Source organism: Myotis brandtii, unplaced genomic scaffold, assembly GCF_000412655.1.
Source record: "Myotis brandtii unplaced genomic scaffold, ASM41265v1 scaffold398, whole genome shotgun sequence".
Taxonomy (NCBI): domain Eukaryota; kingdom Metazoa; phylum Chordata; class Mammalia; order Chiroptera; family Vespertilionidae; genus Myotis; species Myotis brandtii.
The window spans coordinates 2136085-2155898 of record NW_005365280.1 but is presented as its reverse complement, the minus strand read 5'-3'; the positions used below and the strand labels follow the sequence as shown (position 1 = coordinate 2155898).

General features: G+C 41.0%; 1 protein-coding gene across 1 annotated transcript in view; it reads right to left on the bottom strand.

The window, feature by feature from the left end:
* The window catches only part of CAP2 (CAP, adenylate cyclase-associated protein, 2 (yeast)), a 138546-nt gene that overhangs the window by 40072 nt on the left and 78660 nt on the right, over nt 1-19814 (bottom strand). Inside the window, exons 5-7 of the mRNA XM_005873035.2 lie at nt 5445-5588; nt 5036-5121; nt 1290-1395 (exon numbers count right to left, since the gene is read on the bottom strand). Of these exons, the coding sequence (XP_005873097.1) occupies nt 1290-1395; nt 5036-5121; nt 5445-5588 (336 nt within the window). The remainder of the gene's footprint in view (nt 1-1289; nt 1396-5035; nt 5122-5444; nt 5589-19814) is intronic.

Genomic DNA, 19814 nt, shown 5'->3' with positions numbered 1-19814 from the left:
GGTCCCCAGAGACTCGCCCAGAACTGGAGTTCAGAGCAGTCAGGAGCTTGAGACTCCCTCCCGATTGAAAAAGACACCGGCGTCCAACGTCGCCAGCCCTTTCCACACTCGAGCCTCCGTACCTCGGCACTTTACTTCTGCACCTCCTCTGAGTCTCAGTGTGCTTTTCTCTTTCCTTCTAGTTGTAGAATTTCCACTCAGCCAGCCTTCCTGTGGTTCTGGATGATGTCTGTTTTGTCTTTTAGTTGTATTTTTGAAGTGGTTGTGTGAGGCAGCAATTTCCGGTGTTTACCTATGCTGCCATCTTGGTTTTCATGACACAGTTTCTTAATAATATATGCCATTTAGGATTCATAAACTTTTGCACTCTAGCACTAAACTGACTACAAAATCATTTCCCATGTAATTATAATGTTACTAAGAGGCCCAGTGCATTAAATTTGTGCACTGGGGTGGGTGGTGGGGGGTCCCTCAGCCCAGCCTGTGCCCTCTTGAAGTCTGGGAACCCTCCGGAGATCAGGCCTAAGCCAGCAGTCAGACATCCCTCTCGCAGTCTGGGGCTCTCACAGTCTGGGGCTCTTGCAGTCTGGGACCCCTGACTCCTTACTGCCTGCTGGTGGGAGAGGCTCCCTCCACTGCCGCTGCACTTGCCAGCCATGAGCCTGGCTTCTGGCTGACCAGTGCTGCCCCTGTGGGTGCGCACTGACCACCAGGGGGCAGCTTCTGCATTGAGCATCTACCCCCTGGTAGTCAGTGTACATTATAGCAACCGGTCATTCTGCTGTTTGGTCAATTTGCATATTAGCATTTTATTATATAGGAAAGGATTTTTAAAAAATATTTTATTGATTTTTTACAGAGAGGAAGGGAGAGGGATAGAGAGTTAGAAACATCAATGAGAGAGAAACATCGATCAGCTGCCTCCTGCTCACCCCACAACTGGGGATGTGCCCGCAACCAAGGTACATGCCCTTGACCGGAATCAAACCGGGGACCCTTCAGTCTGCAGGCTGATGCTCTATTCACTGAACCAAACCGGTTAGGGCTAGGAAAGGATTTTTAACAGTTGCCCAGGGTTCTTATCATAGACAACTTTTCTTCTCTCTTTTGTATGTCATGTAGGCAGTTCCCAGATTTTCCTATGGCAAATGACAAAATAAGCAGTTTCTACATGTATGTTTTATCTTATGCGCTCCTTGAGGTAAATTCTAGTGTGAGGTTACTAGGCTACCAGAATGAATACTTCTGTGGTGTTTTGCTAGCCAGGTGAAAGAGGGCTTGGTACTTACTGTTTTGCTCCAAGCAAGGCCTGTGGTGTGGTGTTCCTTGATGTATGCTTGAAGCTCACTCCAGATGTTCAAATATGACTTCACCCAATCTACATGGCGTAAATCGCTTTTTTATGAAAGAGAATAAATGAGAATGGAGTTAGGATCTAAAATCAGATTTAAAAGAAAAGCAGGGAGGCACATGATAATCCAGTAACTAAGGCTGGATGACCTTGGAGTAATTGTCTTTCTAGTTTGGTCATTGTGAACTGATTCCAAAGAGAACCTTGAAAGAAAGGCATTCCAGGTCTCTCCTGAGGGGAGCCAAGTGCCCTGGAGGTGGGGAACAGAGAGGATCAGGGAGGCGGACCCCAGAGAACCAAGTTGATTCAGGTCACGTGTCCTCATGTCACCTGTAATGGGAAGATGACTGTAGAGAGGTGACCCTTCCTTTCTGTACTGCTTCTAATGCACAATGAAAAACTGAGTGTTTTCAGGAAGGACAATGGAAAAGAAAAAATGTCCTTTGGTTTGTTTTCTAATAATTTGGTTGAGTTATTCAGTTGAAGTATAACCAAATTGGAGGATTTTCAACTGGTAAGGACACTGCTGTTATAAGAAAAATGATTTCGGCCCAGCTAGCATGGCTCAGTGGTTGAGCACTAATCTGTGAACCAGGAGGTCACAGTTTGATTCCTGGTTGGGGCACATGCCCAGGTTGCGGGCTTGGTCCCCAATGGGGGGTGTACAGGAGGCAGCCAATCTATGATTCTCATTATTGATGTTTCTGTTTCTCTCTCCCTCTCCCTTCCTCTCTGAAATCAATATGCATATATATTAAAAAAAGAAAAATGACTTCCTACAAATGGGTATCATTCCATATATCTAAAGGTAACATTCATTTAAATTACCTTAATTAGATACTCACAACCACAATGTAAGCTAGGCGGGGCATTACCAGTACTTTTATCCCAATTTTGCTGAGCCAAGATGTAGTCAATGCTTACCTTTTACAACAGGATTAACATACAGGATTGAGTTGACTGTTAGAAATATTTAACTTGTAGACAGGCAAAAATAGTTGCATTTTCTTTGGATAATTTCCACCCACACATTTTCCCCACTTTGAATGAAGTAGTGGTAAATGAGACAATGATGAGATCTCAGTTAACAAAAACGTAATCACGAACCTGGGCTATTAATCTGAAGACAATCACTGAAGGAGAGCTCTATTACTAAAGCTCGTGTCAATAATAACTTTTTTCTGGATGTATTTTGTTTTGTTTTCCTGGAAATGTTCCAGCACACTAGAATCCCACTATATTAAGTCATGCCATTGAAGAAAAGTGAAATGGGGAACTGAAGTCATCATTATCTACCCTTCAAAGAGGAAAAATGTGAGTGTGGTTTTGTTCTATATTTTTAGATTTCCTGATTATATTAATCAAATCTGTGAAAAATCTCATTTTCACTTTCTTGCACTTTCAGAGGCAAAACCAGAAAGGCTAAGTATAGTTCCATATGTCTCTTGCATCGGTTTCTTTATCCTATGAGGTGTGTGAGGGTCTTAGTATAGTGCCCTGCACAGAGGAGGCAGTATATACAACAGCTATTGTTAATACACTAAGATCATTTCAATATAATGTACACACATATTTATATATGATTATTTAATACATATATTGCATAAGTACATATGTGTATGTGCATACAACACACATGTCTATAGACGTTCTAGAAATAGCAGGTTGCATATTTAATATATTTAAAAATAGAAAATAATATATTTTCTATTTAAAAATTCTAACAAGCAATGAAGTTCAAACATGTATATGCAAATTCATTTTTAACTGTTATGATTTTGACTTGGAGAAAGTTCTATCAAAATAGTGAGAAATAACAATATGATATCTTCTAGCCTGAAATCAGCCTCTATGAGACAACACATTGAGCAGGACCCAACGACACATCAGGAGCTGCAAACCCATCCTCAGTTTCATTTACCCTGGAAGAAGCTATGATGGGGGGCATGAGATTTCAATGAGTATGACTTGGAGAGGCCATTCCTCTATAAAGTCAAATTTACTGAAAAAGAGCCAAACAACCAGCCGAGCCAGTCATAAGGGTTATTTACACAGATGCAGAGTTCACTACAGCTGGCTTGGGTGCACCCATAAGTGGGTGTTAGGTGAGCAGTGTGCAGTATTCTCCTTCTGTCAGGTTAGCACCCCTGGAAGTCCGACCAGTGACTTGGGACTGGTTTGACTACTTCTGGAAGTGAAGTGAACGAATCCATACCTCTGGCTGCATTTCCCCAGCTTCTGATACAGTCTTCAGGTGGTCCATTAAGTGTCATTGAGTTGTCCCTGATGCTGCCAGCAGTATATTTTCTACTCAATAGCTGACATTGAGAGGCAAACACTGGGCTCTATTTGCATGTGTACAAAAAAGCAAAAAACCACAACCCTCCTGGCTATGCTGCCACCTGGAGAGAATCACACCCATGGCCCCCACACACACTCAGATAGGGGCTGGGAGGAGGCCAGGAGCTGATGACATGAGAGGAAAACAGAAATGACCTCCAAGGGTGATATGCAAAAGAGCAGAGACCTAGGTGTTGCCCAAGGGGTCCAGTCCTGAAAAAAAGGCTAGGCACAGAAGGTCTTTTATGACGTGGAAGTCACTATGGGCATAGGTTCGTGCCAACATAATTTTTATGTCCAGCTTTTGTAACAGACTTCATTTCTGAATTGTTATTTTTATGTGAGAAGAGCAGGAGCAGGCTGTCTTGCATTGTTGATGCTTCTTCTCATTCATATTGCACAATTCTATAGTCTCTACTACAACACGGCAACATTTGGAGCTGTATCCTTGGGCACAGTCACCTCCACTACAGTCCTCTGGGTGTAGGAAGTCTGTTACTGGGTATAATAATCATTTTATTGCAAGTTCCCGGGGGGTAAAAGGAAACAGGCATGCTTAAATCTCCTACAGCTGCCCTTCTTAAAAGCTACAAGAACTCTTTTGCTAACATAAGATAAATAAACTATGAAGGCAGCACTGCAGTTTAGGAGGTGTTTTCCTGATATTCAGCTCTAGTGTCTCTCCATTTGGTCCCATTTTAACCCTAGTTTAGGTCTAACATCAATGATTTGGGTTGTAGAAAGCAACGATTTTAAAATTTAGAAGCTGGATCTCTGGGCATACCCCTTGGTTCAGACTCATCTGCACTTCCAGCAGCTCTCTGAGTGGCTGCTGTTCTTACAGATGTCTCTCTGTCCACCCCGATTGTATTTCATCTTAACGCAATCTCTGGTTTCCCTCAAATTGGCCTGGTTTATCGTCTCATCTCATTTTTGTTCTTCATTTATACTTCATTTCCCGATTCCTCCTTTCTTCTCTCTGCTCACCCACCAACTCTATTTTGATCAGTGTAAAAGATTTGGGGCCATATAGGGCCGGTCCATCACAAATCATCACAGAGCTCTCGCATTATTGTGGGAATTTGTAATAACATGCATTCCAGTGGGAGAGTCTGTTTATTCATTACAAGAAAACTGAGGCAGACTTTCTAAAACACGCATCTTATCTGGACAACTGTTTCACTTTTCATGTTGCTTTACCTGCAAAGATAGGATTTTTCATGAACATTTATAGTAAATTAGCTAACAGCCCCTGAAAGGAATCAGTAATGAACTATGTTGAGTTTTAGGACAAATGTCTAATAAGCGATTAACTAGAAATTTAATTGAACACACTGCACGTACCTGTGTTTGTAGTCCTTTAACACCCTGTTAGTGTAAAAGGTGGCGGCATCATTCATCTCCTTGACATAAGGGCCGGGTTTGGGGGACTGAGAGAACAGCACCATCACCCAAGCATAGAAGGGGAAAAAAAATAGGGTAAGAAATAAAATGCCTTAAAGAAGAAGAAAAGCAATGGAGATGTTGACTTGAAAGTTGGAGACAAATTTTGCTCTGTGAAGACTGATGCAACACTTTGCACATCGGAGAACACAAAGCACTGAACTTCAAACAGCACCAGAGCGGCACATTCCGCCTGCACAGCCTCGGCCTTCAGTAGCAGACAGAGGACGGAGGCTGAAGGGAGCCGCGGCTTCTCTGAAACGCTCCACAAATGTGACGAGGTGCAGGGCCCACACTGCACCCGACTCACCACAGCTATCCACCCCAGCGCCGGGATGCTTTCGCTGACGGCTGAGAGATGGTTAAACATGGTGCTGCCCCGGTTCCTCTCTCGGAAAGTTTGGATTTCCTGAATCTTTTCCGATATTGGTTTCAGAAGTGCAGCCACGTCATTCTGTAAGCAAACATTGAGCACTGTTACTTCGGATGGGACAGAAGCAGGTGGCCTCCATGCTGGCGCGAGCCGTGGTCAGGATGCACCATTTGTCAGTGGCTTTCAGAAAAGAATGATTTTTTTTTCGTTACAATAATGCTATATTTTCATTCTCTGAGGTATGAAAATTGCACATAGTTTTAGCAACATTAATGTCGCCTGAGACATGGAAAACCCCCAGCATATGATACAGCCCAGTTTTAGAGAATTATGCATGGAACAGAGTGAAATTGGGTGTGGATCAGTTACATTTTAAAATGGGATGCGTAGATCCCATGCTGTAATAACACAGGTCTAAAATCAGGGTGGGTGAGAGGTTGGTAAAAGGACAGCTTCCTATTCCCGTGGGAAAATGATGTGAGGGAGGGTCCTTGCCTTTATTAGAGTTACCCTCACCCACGTGAAAAAGCAGAAATATTTCGTTGAGGCTCTTTTTAAGAAAATGTGATGACATAATATTTATAGTTACCTTAAAGTCTGGTTTGACTTTTTCTACAAGTCCTGGGTCAACTTTGCCTATGACGACTTCTGATTAATTCAACAACTGATTTCACCAGCTATATTAAAAATGACTTTCAAATGCATGTGAACTGACTTATGGCGTATCACAGAGGTAGGTGCTTGCAACATCTCTCTGCCTATACCCTTCGCATCCTCTACTTTCTCTGGTTTTGAAGAGCAGATATAAGGTTACCTGAATTTTTTTGGTGTGTTTGTGCTCCAAAGAAATAGCAAGTCTTGTACTTCAGCTTTGTAAAAGCAGTCGAAGAGGTTTCTAAGTCTTGTTTGCAGGAAGTAGAATAGAAAAGCTCCTAAAGCTCTTTAATTTCTTTAACCAAGACTTCAAAGGTTCCAGCCTTGGCTACATATCGGAATCACCCAGGAGCTTTCAGAAGCAGAGGCCGGGCTTCACCCCCAGAGACTCTGATTTAACTGGTCTGGAGGTGACCTGGGATGGGGGAGATTGGAAAAGTTCCCCAGGTAAGATTTTTGTTGTTGTTAATCCTTACCTGAGTACATTTCCCCCTTGATTTATAGAGAGAGTGGAAGGGATGGGGAGAGACAGAGAGAGAGAGAAACTTTGATTGGTTGCCTCCTGCAAGCGCCCCGACCAGGGCCAGGGATTGAGCCTGCAACTGAGGTACATGCCCCTGACTGGAATTGAACCCAGGACCCTACAGTCATGGGCCAATGCTCTATCCACTGAGACGAACCTGATAGGGGCCAGGTAAGATTTTAATCACTGCTATGGTGGTGGATTAATACCCCCAAATACTAGGGACAGAAAACAATTAGGGAAGTAGTTATATTCACTGCTGCAGCTTCCAGACCTCACTTTTCCTTCTTCTTTTTTTTTTTTAATATATTTTATTGATTTTTTACAGAGAGGAAGGGAGAGAGAGATAGAGAGCTAGAAACATCGATGAGAGAGAAACATCGACCAGCTGCCTCCTGAACATCTCCTACTGGGGATGTGCCCGCAACCCAGGTACATGCCCTTGACCGGAATCGAACCCGGGACCCTTCAGTCCGCAGGCCGACGCTCCATCCACTGAGCAAAACCGGCTCCGGCTCACTTTTCCTTCTTGAAGCCCAAAGATTCGCTCCCTTAAAATAAATGTATGTAAAGGCTTTAGAATTAGAAAGAATTTAGTTCAAATCTCAGCTCTGCCACTTAACTAACTTTGTGGCCTTAAGCAAATTACTTAATTTGAACAGTGGTCTCCTCACTGTAAATCAGATATAATACTTATAGCCTATAAACTATAGGAGATACAGCATATTAAATCTCTGGCACATGGAAGGTACATAGTAAGTGGAAGTTGTTGTTATTACTATTATGCAATTAGCTCAGACTGGAGGTAAAAAGGATGTCCCTTGTAATATGTGATATTGATTTGCTTCAAATAAATGTATATTTGACATTTTTATTTTTCAATTACAGTTGACATTCAATATTATATTATATTCATTTCAGGTGTATGGCACATGGTTATACATATAACTTATGAAGTGATCCCCCAATAATTGTAGTACCCATTTGACACTATACATAGTTATTACAATATTATTGACTATATTCCCTTTGCTGTACTTTACCTCCTTGTGACTTTTTTTGTAAATGCCAATTTGTACTTCACCTTTTTCACCCAGTCCTCCAACTCCCCTACCATTTGGCAACCATAGTCTGTTCTCTGTACCTATGAGTCTGATTCTGTTTTGTTTGTTCATTTATTCTGTTCTTTAGATTCCACATATAAGTGAGATCATATGGCTTATTTCACTTAGCATAATACCCTCTAGGTTCATCCATGTTGTCACAAATGGTAAGATTTCATTCTTTTTCATGGCCAAGTAATATTCCATTGTATATATGTACCACATCTTCTTAAGCAAATAATCTATTGATGGACACCTAGGTTGCTTCCATATCTTGGCTATTGTAAATACTGTTGCAACGAACAGAAGGGTGCATATATCTTTTCAAATTAGTGTTTTGAATTTCTTCAGATAAATACCCAGAAGTGGGATTGCTGGCTCATACTGTAATTCAATTTTTAATTTTTTAAGATGCTTTAGGACTTTAATGTCCTTCACATGTTCAACATAAAGTACTAGCCTGCTGGTGTGGCTCAGTGATTGAGCATCCACTCTTGAACCAAGAGTTCGATTCCCAGTCAGGGCACATGATGGGTTGCGGGCTGAATCCTCAGCAGGGGGCATGCAAGAGGGTGCCAATCAATGATGTTTCTCTCTCATCCATGTCTCTCTCTCCCTTTATCTCAATAAAAATCAATAAAGCATATTTTAGCCCGGCCAGCATGGCTCAGTGGTTGAGCATCTACTCATGAACTGTTCATTTCCCTGTCAGGGCACATACCCGGGTTGCGGGCTCGATCCCAAGTGTGGGGCATGTAGGAGGCAGACGATCAATGATTCTCTCTCATCATTGATTTTCTCTCTCTCTCTCTCTCTCTCTCTCTCTCTCTCCCTTCCTCTTTGAAATAAATAAAAATATATTTAAAAAATAATAAATAAAACATATTTAAAAACACACACACAAAACTGTCATAGGGAGAAAGAGTCTTCAGCAAGTATCTTCTGGAACTGACAGCATTACACGGAGAGGCCTGGCTACCTCCCACAGACCTAGCCCTTTCAGGGAAACCATATGGAGCCTAAGAGCTTTATCTGAAGCTAAAGAAAACAAATAGCTTTATCGAGAAACATTTTTTCTAAAGCATCACCTCCTTTTGCCAATTTGGAATGGGATTATCATTTTGCTTCTATTCTGGGGCTCCCTTGGACGTCCCCAGAATCCTTGAGAACTATCAACTGTTAGAAGAGCTGGAGCTAGAACCCAGGTCTTTTGTGAGGCCCCAAGATGATTCTCTACATTGAAAACTCAGAAAAATACAGTTAGCTTCCTGCACACAGGTTTCTTCTCTGCCAACAGGACTAAGGAAAAGTATTGTGAAGAGATTAAAGGCTCAGGTCTGGAATAGGACTACTTGGGTTCAAATCCATGCTCCCCGGTACACTAAGCTCTAGAACTTTCCACAAATTACCAAATGTGTCTATGATTCCATGATCACATCTGCAAAATATTGTTGATAATGGTACCCACTTCCCAGGGCTGCAAGAGTAAATGAGAGAACAGGCCTACACTTGCTACAGCATTAGGTACATTGTGGGTGCTCAACAAACGGTAGGCAATCTCCAAGGTGTCTGCCAGTTAGAAAGTCTCTGATTGATGGGATGCATTGACCAGCTCTTTCCTATCATTGATATGCAAACACAAGGAGAGTGACATCCTAACTGAGATATGCAGATGGACAGAGGCATGTGTTTACTTGGGGGAAACAAAAAGAAATTTAGGGAAAGATAGCAAAGTGTGCTCAAAGTTCTCAGTGGACTTTCTAATTCTCCATGTTGAAGGAGGGGAAAACCAAAAAAGAGTTGCTGCAGTAGCCAGCCAGGCCTTGTGAAAACCTCATCAACACTTTCTTACCTTCTCACTTTCCCTTCTGGCCATCACTGGGAAAGGGTCTTACAGATTTGGCCAAAGGACCCCGAGTCAGGTTTGTTTTGGGCTGAACTGTCCTTCCCAAATTCCCATGTCGAAGTCCTAATCCCTGGTACCTCAGAATGGGATTGTGTTTGGAGGCAGGGCCTTTAAAGTGGTAATTAAGTTAACATGAGGTCATTAGGGTGGACCCTAAACCACTATGACTGTCCTAATATGAAGACGAGATTAGGACACAGTGACACTGTGTGGGAAGACACCAGGAGAAGACATTAACCCTAAGCTAAAGAGAGAGGCTCCAGGAGAAGCCAACCCTGCCGACACCTTGACCTCAAACTTCTAGTCTCCACAATTGGGAGAAAACAGTTTTTGATGTTTAAGACCCACCCCACCCGCCCCGTCTGTGGTACTTTGTTCTGGCAGCCTGAGCAAACTAATGTCAGGGAGAAATGCCAATGCAGGAAAAGCAAACAAACACACCCCAAAACCAACAATAAAACAGACAAAACCCTCTAAATATTGCCTGCCCCGAACACAGCTATTTCATGCTTGTTTGTTAATGGCTGCAAAAGTCAAGTTTAATGCCTCTCCCCAAACCATGCTCTTTAGAATGCAACACCTATCAAAGGTGTGTTATCAGTTTTCCCAGAAGGCAGCCGACTTTAATTAAGGCAAAACTACCATAAACGTCCTAATTTTCTCCAACAGCTTGCTAAGACATAATATTCTTGATGCAATGACGTTTTTGAGAAAGACCAGAATATCTGAATTGTTGATGAAACTTGGCCTATTGCCCCAAAGAGAAGAAGAACCAGAAACTGTGTATTTACAATGTTAGATAGATTTATTAAGGCCATATTTGTTTATCTCCAACTTCTCAAGAACAAACTCTAAAGTCTGAGGAGACAGAGTATTCTGGAAGATATTTTATATTGGTTATCTGATGAAAGCATTATAAAGATGGAGAAAGTTTCCTTCTGCCTTAGTTTGGCAATTTCGTGAAGAATTGTCTTCATTAAAAAAAGAAGAAAAAAAAAGTAAAAAAGAAAGCAGTGCAGAGAGAACTAAGTTCCACAGCTATTTGCACAACCTTAATAAACAGTACAGCTTTTATTTTGTGCCAGTAGATTTCTCCTGTGCTTTAAAGTAGGCTTACATTCTCCAGCTCATCCCTAACTTTCACAGCTGGAATCAAAAACACAGAGAGGACATTAGAGTTGTGATGTGATTTCCATCCAGGCTGATCGTGTGGGATGTCACATGAAAAGCAATGGGGAGGTTGTTATTTAGAGGCACTTGCATCTGTTTAAGTATTAAGCGTGCATTAGGCGTACTCAATAAACACAGGTTGAATTGTACTGATGTCAATTAACACTGCAAGAGGGCTTGCAACTGATAGAAGGAGATACATTTAAGAGGCACCCTGGGCTTTTTTTCAATGGAATGCATTGGCGGTGGCTCCTCAGACACATCTAAAAGCTACTGTGCTTTGAAATGATTTCAGATCTGTCAGTTTTACACAGGTCTCACTCAGATTATTATTATTATTTATCACTTATGTTTCTTTTATTCTAGATGTTTCTCTGAAAGAAAATCATTTTTCAAGGCTCATGTGAAGATTAGCTGAAAAATCTCCCCCACCCTTCCCCAGGTTTCCGTGGCTTTAACAGAAGGTGAAAAATGGCGACAGCGAAGGAGATACATGCCCCAACTGTGAGTTTCAGCAAGTGTTTCCAAGGGCTGTTTAGCTTGATGGGGCTGTGCTTTGGAGAGTATGTCAGGACTTTATGACTTTAGTTTCTGCTTTAAAGTTGAAGAATTGAGACCCATTATCAGCTTCATCTCAGTTTAGCTCCAGAAATAATTGTTTTGCAGAAAGAAAATTAAAGAGCTTTATCAGCAGGCTTTGTAGAAATGTTACCCAAAAAGGAAAACTAAATTCCCACTCATGCTGTTCTGCAAGGAATGGAACAAACCCTGGGAGTTTGACCTCAAAGATTTGTCATTAAATTAAGTGAAATAAGTCAGTTTTTTCTGGAATCCAGGGTTTTTCTGTGGTTTCTACATCAGGTAAAAAATAGATCAATCTATTGTTACTTCTTTAAAAATAATTTCTTTTTCTGATTATAAAATTAATACCATTTTCTCTTTATGAAACATTGGAAAATACAGGTTGGAAAACATAAGTAAACAATAAACATTCCACCACATTGAGAACTACTGCTAAACTATTTTTCTTGTAGATATAATTATTTGTGATATCTTTAAAAATAACATAAATGATTTTAAAACAATGGTTTATTAAGACCATAAAGAATGGCCCTAAGAGTTGAATTCAACTCTTAGTTCAATTCAAACAAACAAGCACAAAAACAAACAACCATCACTATATTCTTGGCAAGTTTTATGAGAATGCTATCATTTTAGAAAGGATGTTTTAAATATAAATACCACAAAGGCATTACAACTCAGGCAAATTTAATGGCATTAAAGTAAAAATTAGACTTTTTCATTTTTGGATCCCACCTACATTTTAAATTGTAAGAAAGCTCAGATCCAGCAGTTCTTCTTAGCCAAGCATATTTCCAAATATTGATCTTTGTTTCTGTGCAAAGTTTTAGCAGTTGCTTCTGTTTGGGTGCATGTATGTACATGTGTGTGAGTTTTAGCATAGAAAACATATGGAAAGTATACCTCAAAGTATTAATATAAAATTTTATTTAATTTTATTGGCTTATCCACATTCTCTAAATTTTCCAGAATGTACATGCATTTCTTTTGTAATTAAGAAAAAAGTTTGAAACATATTAACCAGGTCTGTAGCTTAAATGGTACAAAATTTCACATAGGTGTGATTAAGTTTATATATATCCAAAAGTACTAAGTCTCTTTCTTCTCATCAGGGAAGTAGCTTCAGGAAAACATATTCAGAAATTATTAAAATAAATTATTCAGATGAAGAAGAATAGTTAATATTTTCTTAGGCAAAGGTTATCCAAATTAGAAAGAGCGTTTGTTCTAAAAATATATTATTTGGGTAAACTCTAATAAATAAAGCAATTGTCTTCACCATTTTAAGTGAGGAGCTAATTATTTTTATCAGAGATATTAATTTGAGTTAACTTGCTTTGGTAGATATTTCCCTAGGCTCATTCCCCTTCATGTTCCTCTTATGTAAATATTTTCCACTGCTCAGGAATACTTTGGAGATTTCAGAATATGCCTCATGGAAATACTTTCAGAAACATTTGTACATTTAAGACAACTTGAAAATTTAAAACATTTGCAAACTGTCACGGAAGTCAATCTAAATAAACAAAACCTACTGAGCACCACAAAAATACACGATACCATGGTAGTTACCATTATATTGCATCATGACAAATTCCGTGGAAAATATTTTTATATGTTCATAAGGCTTTACATTCCACGTATGTTTTTTACTTCGGGTTGCTAAACTCTCTTAAAAATACACTCTAGAATTCCAAAGCCTTTTGCTTATATTCCTTAAAAATTATTCTTAAAGAGTAAAAGCAAGGAGATTTGGTTTCCTGGGGGAATGAACTGCTTTGGAGAGTTGCCTTGTCCTGACACCTAAGAGAGAAGCTTACAACAGGCATGAACTTTTATTTACATTTAAAATCAAATGTTCAACAACTCATTATAGTCATCAGCACATTTTTTTTTTAGTAATAACTTGTTTAAAAAAGAAATGATTTCAGACATCCAGAAAAACTTAGAAAGTAATACTGCCATGCACCCATGTATACAAAACATAATTTAATATCCTACCGGGCCCAAGATCATCACTGTGATATCCCTTTACTAACATTTGCTAAAGAACAGCTGGAAACACAGAGGTCTGGAGCCTGGGATGTAGAACTATTTAGGTAAGACCTGAGGGGTGGCACTAAAGCTTGGTGCCATGTTGTTCTATTTTTCTCAGAAAGGTAGAACAGTGTGCACTTGCAGTTGTCAATTGGGCATTTTTAATGTGAAGTCTTTTCTGCAAAAGCATTCAGCAAACTGTAGGCTAAAGAGCTTCTCCAAAGTCACTTTCTTACTTTTCAGATAATAACTTACACTGTTGCTATCAATGTATTTTAACTTGTCAGAGGCATTCAAAGCCTTATTTAGGATTTTGGGGCCATTGGCACAATGAGCAAGGGACATGTCTTGGTCAGTTCCCACTGTGTTTTGTCTTTGCCCCTGTTCACAGGTGTGAGCCCTATCTCCCATCATTTCTAGTTTCTGTGCTGCTGTATTTGGGGGAGCAATCACTTAAAAACCTATAATTTATTCATCGGAACAAGAACAGAGTTCTGCTCAAATGATATGTGGGCCACAATTTTCTCTAAGCTCTTGATGTTTGACATGTCTTGGAAAGTAGGGTGATATAAAACGTCAAGTTCAATGGAAATCTAAATGCTTACCCATTGACCCACAATAGTTTGTGTCCGTACAATATCACATATCCTGAATCTTGTTGCAATAGGGGTCGGAAGGCAGTGAAAAACAAATCCCAAAACCCTTAACAGGAACTGTTCCCTCGGGTTAAGAGTTACAGTTTTCATTAAAGCTGTTCTGATAGGTAGATTCTTTCACTGGTAGTGCAAAAATATAGTAGCCAGTCTGAGAAAACATTGCATTGATGTGCAGGCTAATGAGTGAACCTGGGATATATATGAAGCTCTAGTGAAACACTCCTGTATAGCTGGGCTGGACAAAATGGGTTCTAGAGAATGCCAGGGTCATGACAGGGACATGGGATTAGCTGGATTATTTGAGATCCGGGAAGGAAGCAGTGGGTCAATTACGGGGAATGACAAATGAAGACATACAAAATCACGGCAGAGAGAAACCGGAAGGGAAAATCAGGCTGAAATAAAAAGCTTAACCTGGTTATCCACAATAATAGACTGGGTGCCCAAGAAGAATTTGATCTTGCATTTTGTTATTCTTTCAGCTGATTTTATTGGCCCAGCCAAAAAGATAGCAACTCTTCCCCTATCTGGGTAGGCACCACCTGGCTTCTGACAGTGAGGGCGCTTATAATTGCCTATAATTTTACTTTATGGGATTCTGAACATTAAAGCTGAAAGGCAATAGATCTCACTTCAATGCACAGGGACTTCACTAACCAGCAATCTTCAGGGATATAAATTGGAGAAAACTGCCAAAACCATTCAAACTCACCAGCTTTATAAAATCTAAAGCAATAGACTGTAATCAGACATTAGTTTTTTGAAACAAAAAATTCTGAGCTGCCATTAATTTTTTTCTGCCATTTGTTGAGCATTAACTGTATGTCAATCAACCACGTTGACTGGTTTACACCAGTTGTGTCTGCTTTCTCATGATCTCAGTTTAAACTACCAAAGCCAACATCTGAAAGACCCCAGCCCAGTCAACTGCATTGAGTGGGTTATGTTTTCCCCTGGATAAGTCCCATGGGCCAGATCTTTCCTTGGAGATTCATTTATGTGGAGCATTGCTGAGATGACATCTATAGCCTGCATTCCAAACTCAGGGGTGAGTCTGAAGACATTCCATTATTGTACCAAGCTACTGATAAACTTCGCCCCATCATCCTTAACCAGAAATCTGCTTTCTCTTTGAAAGTTAGCACAATCTTTATAAGCTTCCACAGTTTGTTTTTCTCAGGAACTGTGCACCCCACAGAGCACCGGCCCCAGCTTGGCGGGCAGCTCAACATAAATGATGCCTCCTGGTCAGTGGAGGGGAGGGACTTCTGTGGATGGCATCCCCTTCTGGCCAGTGACGATTCACAACAGAAACCTGTTTAACTATGCTTCACCTGATGTATTTCAAATTGCCTCTGTAATTTTTTATTCCCCCCCAGTTTCCAAGGAACTGGTGCTCTGTGGAACAGACTCCGGGGAAGGCTGCCAGAGGGTCTGTGAGTGACTTTGTGGATTCATAGAGATCTGCTGGGCTCTTATCATGTATTCATTTGTTTTTTTCCTCTCCAGTTATTCTTGCTCATTACCATGGAGACACTTTCAGGGGCATTTAATGGAGAAAAAGAAGTCTCTTCTCTCTCACTTCCAACACACACACACACACACACACTGCTTTTGGGTGCTATAATAATCTCTGGGAGGCTGTTGGCCTAGCCCTCCCCCTCTGCACTGAGATTCTAGCTTCTATTGCTGTCTCCCTGTCATTCTTTTTTTGGCCAGCCCTGCCCTCTGCTTCTAATCACCATTGACAGTTACTATCTCTTCCTCTCCTTCCTCCTTATCTTCTTTGTTTTCTCTTTCTTCTCTCACACGGCTAACCTTGCCTGTGGAAAGGTGGGCCATTTAGAAACAATGCCACTGAATCACAACATTCTTGTCCTTCTGCTGAGCAAAGGAATGGCTAGTGACATTGCCTTTAGCCTTCAGGTCTTGAGCTCTTTTCTCTCTGAGCTGCCCTTGGCCATGGGCGCTTTTTTTTGGTTTTGTTTCTGAAGAGGGAGTTGCCTACTCCCAAGTCCAGAGGAATCCCATAGCTTTTCCTGATTTAAGGCTTCCTTATGCCATGGATCACACACACTCAAAAGTCAATCAGTGTTTGCAGATTGCTGTGCCTGGCTTTTCACACCGACCCCAAAGTGTGTGTGCAGCCAGCATCAAATGCGAGGCACATCCGGATTGCTTCCTACGAGGCATGTGCAGGAAGACCGATCTTTGGCTCAGCTATAAAGCCCATAGCTCTTGCATATGTAATAAAATGGAGATGACTGCATGCATTATATCTCTAAAGAGAGTCACCTTATTACCTGTTAGTTAATTTGTTTCCTCAACAAATATATACCGAGCGCTGTTTATGCCAGGGCTGGTCAGAGGAGGAAACAGTACAGATAAGTTACAGCAGCAACATGCAGGGACTCTTAGGTCCCTGTCCACTTTCATTCAAGTGTGATGGGGAGAGCATTACTCAGGGTTTTCCTGGATTGGGGAGGCTGACAGTGAGTTGGCAGGCTGCAGACCCAGGAGAACTGATGGTGGAGTTCCAGGCTAAAGGCCAATAGGCTTGAGACCCAGGAAGAACTGGTGATTCCGTCTGAGTCTGAAGGCCGGAAAACGCTGGTGTCCCAGTTGGAAGGCCTGCAGGCATGATGAACCCTCCGGGGAGGGTCAGCCTTTTGTTGTATTCAGGAACTTGAACTCATCCGATGGGGCCCACCCACTTTAGGAGGGCAATCGACTGTACTCAGTCTACTAATGTACATGTTAACCTCATCCAAAAACATCCTCACAGAATAATATTTGACCAAATATCTGGGCACCCTGTGGTCCAGTCAAGCTGATGTATAAAATTAACCATCACCGGGGGAGACAAAGGGCAATAAACATAATAAATAACTAAATTATATAGCATGTTAGGTGTCAGAGGCCATAGGGGGAAAATGTAGTCAAGTGAAGTGGATCAGAAACATACATGAGGATGGGTTTCCATTCAAACAGGTCCTCAGGTTCTCATGTGGATAAATACTTGGAGGCGGTATTAGCCATGTGGGTACCTGGGGCTAGCAGACACAATCATGGCAAAAGGGAAGTATCATTGCAAAGGCCCTGAGGCTGGAATGTGTCTCCAGTGTTGGAGGACTAGCAAGCAGTTAGAGCTGAAACGAGGGAGGGGAAGTGGTGGGTCTGAGGTGGGAGCAGACATAACAGGGGCGCGGATCACACAGGCTGTTGAAAGAACATTGGCTTTTATCCTGAGTGAAAGAAAAATCATCATAGTTTTGAGTAAAGAAATTACATGATATAATTTTCTTTTATAAGGATCCCGGATGCTGCAGTACTGAGAACAGACTGGTGGTGGTGGTGGGGTGGGGGGAGTAACGGTAGAAGTGAGGAGCTCATATTTGAGACTTTGCAGCAACTTGGATGAGAGATGAAGAAAGCTGGGAGCAGAGTGACTATAGTGGAGTGTATAAGGAGTAGATTCTGGATTGGATGTGGGCTAACTGAGCAAAGGAGGGGTCAAGAATGACTCCTTGGTTTTGACCTGAGCAAACTGGAAGAATGGAGCTGCCATCACCAGAGGAGAAATTGCAGAAGGAACAGGCTTTAGCGAGAAGACCAGGGGTTCAGATTTAACACAATATTTAGTCTACTCTTAACCACACTTTCCCAGGGACCGCAATTCACTAAAATGATCTGCAACGTGGCTGTTGATGTCCTTAACTTCTCCTCCCCCACAAGCTTTGCTCCCTTTCTGGTTTCCACTCTTCAGCTCGCCTTTGTTTGGGAGCATCTTCTCAATTTAGTACAACACACGGGTCAATGTTCCTCACAGACAGAGATGGTGCTTTGGCCCACAGTCATCTGGGGTGAGCTCTGCTGCGTCTTTCCTGGTGATGGCTTGTGCCCCAGCAAATGTTTGTGAGACAGCTAGCTGGATTATGGGGACATTCTGAGGATTCTGATATCATAATTGGTGACTGAATATCTGGGCCCTTCTGCAACATGGTCTCTGACCTGGCTTGATCAAGCCATTTTGCAGTTTAAACTCTGCCTCTACCTGACGCACTCCATTCTTTGCATTGTGTTTTTTTTTTCCACGACAAAACTTGTTTTACTAGTTTATTTTTCAGACTCCAAGAGAAACTGAGGCACTGGCCCTGCCTTGTCTCCCCCACCTCCTTTGCTGAACATGGCTCTATCTGTTGGCCATATCCCATGACTCATGACTACTACCTGCTGACCATGAATCAATAGAAACTACCCATTGTCCTTATCTCACAATCCCACTTGCTGTCCGCTGAGTTAGCAGACCCCTGAAAATCCAGTCCCCCCACCAATCAGAAAACACATGACCAAAAGTTTATAGTTTTGTTTTCCTAGCAACCTATTCTTTTGATCAGCAACCCTCACAACTCTGGCCTTTAAAACTCTTGCCTTATTCTTCCAACCTTAGAGCTTGTCTTTGGTTTATGCTGAAGGCTATATTCTCTGATGTGCAAATCTTGTCATAATAAAACTTTCTTGTATCCCTCTGAAGAGTCCTATGGAACTTTTGTTTACATTGCTGTAGTTGGTGGTAAAATTATTTTTGTTAATTTCTTAAGTCAAATACTCATTATATCCTGAAATTAGTTGGCCCACAGAGAGATCAAACCTTCGGTCTTGATTTCATCTGTACCATAGTTTAACTAATAATAATAACTGATGGAGACATAGTATTTAAGATGGTTGACATGGGATAGACCCGGTCATGTTATATGAGTGTATGCTGATTATCCACCCTGCATTTTTATACTAAGTACAGTGCTTGTCACATAACACGTAAATGAATGAATGAGTGAATTAATAAACAAATTGTGAAGTTACAAATAAAATGAACCTTCTGAGAAGTCAGATATGATCTAGGTAGCAGCAATAAACTTATCTATCTAAAGATGGCAACAGTTTATCCTGTTTTGATATGTGTATTTTTTTATTCATAAATGAAATATATTATCAGATCTTTTCTTTTACATGCTTCTCTTCTGTTTTCCTTCATAAACTCCTTTTGTGCTTGGTGTCCACTTACCCGGACTTCATCATGTTTTCTTGTTCATACTTTATTATCTATTAAAATATTTATTGAACACCTATTATGTGTCAGGTATAATCCTAGGTATTTGGAAGACAGTGAGATAACAAAGACCTCCCTATGAGGTTTACAGCAATGAACAGACAATAAACAATGGGCATAATAAACACATCACATTATGAAAAAATGGAGTTGAGCAGTATATAGGAATCAGGAGTGCTGGGGAGTTTTTATTTAATATAAAAAGGTTTAAGTGAGAATGTTTGGCTATCTGAATATCTGGTTAATTCTATTTGATTTAGCTGGTCTGACAGATAGTAGCAGCTGATGAGAATGGAATGTGGGGCATCAACGAGGAAAAAAACAGGGAGAAGAAGGGGACAAAAGTTAATTTCCCCTTCAAGTGGCTAACGTAAATTCAGCCACTTGTAGGCTATAGAGTTCACTGGCAATTCCAGACACTCTTGACCTTGGCACACAGTACAGGATAATATGCTTGCTGCTCAAGAGCATTACAGCATAAAATCTGCCAGTTCCAGTTCCAAGTACCTGCTTGGCCACCTTGGTGTCTTGCTAATTTTTATTTTATTTTATTTTATTTTATTTTA